Here is a 4,428-nt window from a genome sequence, read left to right as displayed (position 1 = left end):
CATAATAGTTAAAAATAAATTAGCAATGTCATTGATGACATAAAAAAAAGTTGAATATTGTTTCATTTATTATTGATTGTACTCTAAATTTTACTAAATATAATCCAAATTTTCATCATAACAGTCACTTTATTGAAGATAAATTCATCATTTTATGAAAATCTAGAGTGTAATCAATAATAAATGAGACCATGTCTAACTTTTTTTTTTCTATAAATTATCGATAACGTGACTAATTTATATTTAATTATTATAATTGTTATGTATTTACCTCATTAAAATTGAAAATATATAAATTAAAGATTGAATATACATTTTTACTCTCAAATTTTACTTAAAAACTTTTGTGATATCCTGAATTTTTAAAATGTCCTATGATACATCTTAGCTGCTATAAATATTTTATAATACACCTCAATCTCTGTAAAAGTTCAGGATGGTATGAGGAGTTTTAAATAAAATTCAGAAGTGAAAATGTATATTCAGCCTAAATTTAAAATTCATCATCGCTTGATTCATGATATTAAATTGAAAAATTAACTGGATACGTAGTCATTACCGAATTAATTAGCAAACTCACTTAATTTCTCTATTTTTTTTTTCAAATAAATACTTTTTTTTTTCTTATTCCCCTTTGAATCTGGACTTCGACAAATTTTGAGTAATTTTTGTTTGAGCACCTCTTTGTGCACACACTAATCATAAGAAATTTTTTTCACACAATTGAATTTGATTATTTAAATTTGAAATTTTTAATTTTAAAAATTATTTTAATATTAAATGAATTAAAATTTATTAATTTTTTTGAGATATAATTAAATAGAAAAATATACCTTGATTGTTTAATTTTAAATTTTATAAAAATTTGATTAAGTGAAATTAATATTCGGGAGTCAATTAACTTTTGAGAGATGAAGTTAGGAGGTTGACTTGACTTTTAGCCGACAAAGAAAAAAGTTGAAAGAAAATAATAATTAGGAAGGCACGTGAAGGATTGACATGAAGCCTTGGGTACGAAATGGAAAATGTCCTGCCAATGACCAACTCAACGTTGATGATTGTGCCAGGAAAATACTCGGTGAGAAGAAGTTTCTAGTCTGAAAATCAAATATGCTCTTTATAAAATATTGAATTAATTATTATTTTTTTATTATATTATAATTAATATTTAAATTCTATATTTTCAAAATATTTTAAAATTAACATTTATTCATTTTCAATTTAATCTTTCGTGCATTTAAAGGTGATTAATTAAAGAAAAAAAAATTAATAATGATTAAAACTCATGATAAAAGTATTCGATCATAATGATAAAATTAATGAATAAAATAATAATTTATTTTGATGGTTTAAGACTTCTTTTTATTTTTAATTAATAAAAAAATATAAAAATATAAAAAAATTAAAATTTAAAAATATAATTTTTTTTAAAATAAAGTGATTTAAATATTAACATAAAAATGAAAGAGTAATTTATCTTAAAATAATATTTGACTCTCTATATTTAATGTAAATAAAAATGAAAAAAGTAAAAAAATTTAATAGTGAAATTTGGTAGAAAGGTCAGTAAAACATAATAAATTTAATTATGATATTTAAAACGTAAATGAATTTAGTTTTGCTATCTTTTTGAATGCTCTTAATTTATTTTTTTTTTAATTATAAATTAAAAAAACAAAAATTGATAATTTATATCCTATATATCTTAAGATTTTACATAAATCTTATAACTGGATAGATTATTGTAGTTATTTTTAATCCTTAAAATTATCGTAGGTCATATATTTTTATTAAAAATTATGATATTTAGATGCCGGCATAATAAGAGTGTTAAATATTCAAATGAAAATGAAATCTTTGATTGCTTTATCCTATGTATTGACAAATATATATTTAATTTTAATTGACAATAAATTATTATATCTCGCTTTCAATTAAGATGGAGAATGGAATATAATTTTAAGGGCAGTTTATTTGCAGGAGGTATGTTTGTTAGAAAATTGAAAAATGTAAAACTCTATCAAATTTTTAATGGATTTTAATTTCTAAATTTAAATTATCAATTAAAAGCAATTTGAATGACTCGACCTAAATTTAATCCATTTGAATTAACATGATCCATCTGAATTTTAATCTAAAAATTATTTTTATGAAAAAAATTAATATTTGAAATCCATAGTATGCTAATTGATTCGAACTAATCTTTTCAGCATAAATAGAAAATTTTAAATTGATTCAAATTTAGGCTCTGTTTATTTCACGAAAAACTTTCAAAAAAAATTTCCATGAAAATATTTTCCATTATATATTTGTAATATTAAATTAATTATATGTATTTATTTTATATATGCATAAGTATATTTACACTTTAATAAAATTATCAAAGTTTAGAAAATGAAAAATGATTTTCTCTTTTAAAAAATGAAATTAATTTTTTTTAAAAATGACTTAATTTTCTCTTTAACTAAGAAAATATTTTTCATTAACAAATTTTTTTAAGTGTCTCAGAAACTAAAAAATATGAAAAATATTATTCAAAAAAATATTTTTGGTGAAACAAATGAAACCTTAGTATTAACTAAATGAAAAATAACTCTTAACCTAAAATGAATTAATTTGAACCCACCTTGAAAAATAAACTCGAAATGACTCAATATGAAATAATTCGATCTCGAATATATATATATATATATATATATGTTAATTCAATATATTTTAATAAAAATTGTTGAAATCATACAAAGATATCTTAATGAGTCTTATCCCAACATTATTTAGTGAATTCATGGTAATAGAAAAAAAAAGTTTTATTTCTCCAAAATCCAAACAGCTCTATTGTGCATATTTGGCCTTGTAATCACTCCAAAGCTGATCAACAGTCTTCCCTAGCAGATCAACAAAGTACTGATCACTATAACCGTCTCTCATCTTCTTGTTAAGTTCAGCCACAAACCCATTTCTCAGATCATTACAATAGTCCAAAAACCTAGCTGTAACATCATACCCTTGATCCCACCTATCACCCTGTCCTGGCTGCACCCAGTGGCTAGGAGCATAGTTGGCCTTCAACCTCACAAAATCAGCAACACCTTCAATTAACCCTCCTGGAGTTCGTCCATTGCCATTCCATTGCCAGATATGTGTCATTTCATGGTAAACAACACCAGTAAATTCCCTTTTCAGATCACCAGAGTAATTTCCTACATAATTTGAGCTGACATGGATTTCATTGTTGGAAGCATAAGCAACACCACCCATATCATCAATGAACAAGCTGACCTTGTCCACAGCTTTTCTGTCTTCTGCATTGGATTGTCGGAACACCCTCCATATGAAGTCTGTAGCTGCAGATAGCATTTGCTGGCTGTAATCTTCCCCAATTTCTGCGGCGAAGCGTGCCCCACCAGCCATCGGACCGGCAATATTGTTGACGGTGTAGTCGACGGCTTCGTTGCCTTGAAACTCTTGGCGAAACATGGTCTAGAGTAATAGTTTTTCCTCGAGGATTTTGGTTGAGAAATCCGTTGTTCCTCTAAGGTTTATACTTTATATAGAGTAAGTGAGAAACAATGGAAAATCAATATGTTTACTTATTGTTAACAGATACAAGCATTTTTAAAATTTAACCGGCCGGGTCTTTTCCTTGTCTTGTGTGTTTTCTGTCAAAAAAGCAATCTAACCGGCCGGGTTATTAAATAATCAGACTATATCAATTCATGATTGGCTCAATCATTTCTATATTAAAGAATTGAAATAAACCGTGGGTTGACAGTTAATTCGTTGTTTGGTATTAAGAAATGGAGTTCTGTCCCTTCTAATTTCATTTTATCTGCTGTAATCTCTAATATTTCTTTATGAGTAGTTGGTGTTTCTTAAAATAATAACAGAAGATGAAGAAAAAGAAGGCGTTTTCTAAACAATTCCTATAAAAAAATGAAATTTTAATAATTATTTTAATTATTTTGCTTTGTAGTTCAATCTAAAGAATATTTAAGAAAAGTATTTTGTTAATTTCTACTGAATTGAAAAAAATAGTCAGTGTTCTACTAAATTAAATTCATTATTTAATGGTTTATTTTGCTTTCATGTCGACCATTCAAAATAAAGAAAAATTAAGTTAAAGATTTAATTAGATTATAAATATTTTTTTTTTCATAGATCTTTTATTCATTCATTCAATCATTGAAAGCATTAATTCAATTAAAAAAGTATATGTTTTCGGAACTTCATAATTAACTTGTAATTGATTCTTAATTATTAATATAAATTATGAGATTGTATATTTATTTGAATTTTTTATTTAGAGATAGTGGATTAAATCTTTTAAAATATATAAAAATTAAAAAAAAAAGTAAATCTAATTAAACTAAATTATTAATTAATCTAGTAATTTTTAATTTAATTTATTTAATAGTGTCAAAATATATA

General features: G+C 24.2%; 1 protein-coding gene across 1 annotated transcript; it reads right to left on the bottom strand.

Moving 5' to 3' along the window:
• Window positions 1–2,824: 2,824 nt before the first annotated feature.
• Window positions 2,825–3,491, bottom strand: LOC110656523 (uncharacterized). Its single transcript, XM_058152060.1, has one exon. It carries the CDS (start codon window positions 3,475–3,477, stop codon window positions 2,833–2,835), a length of 645 nt encoding a protein of 214 aa, XP_058008043.1. The 5' UTR covers window positions 3,478–3,491; the 3' UTR covers window positions 2,825–2,832.
• Window positions 3,492–4,428: the final 937 nt, after the last annotated feature.

Source organism: Hevea brasiliensis, chromosome 8 (assembly GCF_030052815.1).
Source record: "Hevea brasiliensis isolate MT/VB/25A 57/8 chromosome 8, ASM3005281v1, whole genome shotgun sequence".
In the NCBI taxonomy this organism is placed as follows: Eukaryota; Viridiplantae; Streptophyta; class Magnoliopsida; order Malpighiales; family Euphorbiaceae; genus Hevea; species Hevea brasiliensis.
The sequence above is the reverse complement of the archived record's forward strand: the minus strand, read 5'-3'. Positions and strand labels throughout refer to the sequence as shown.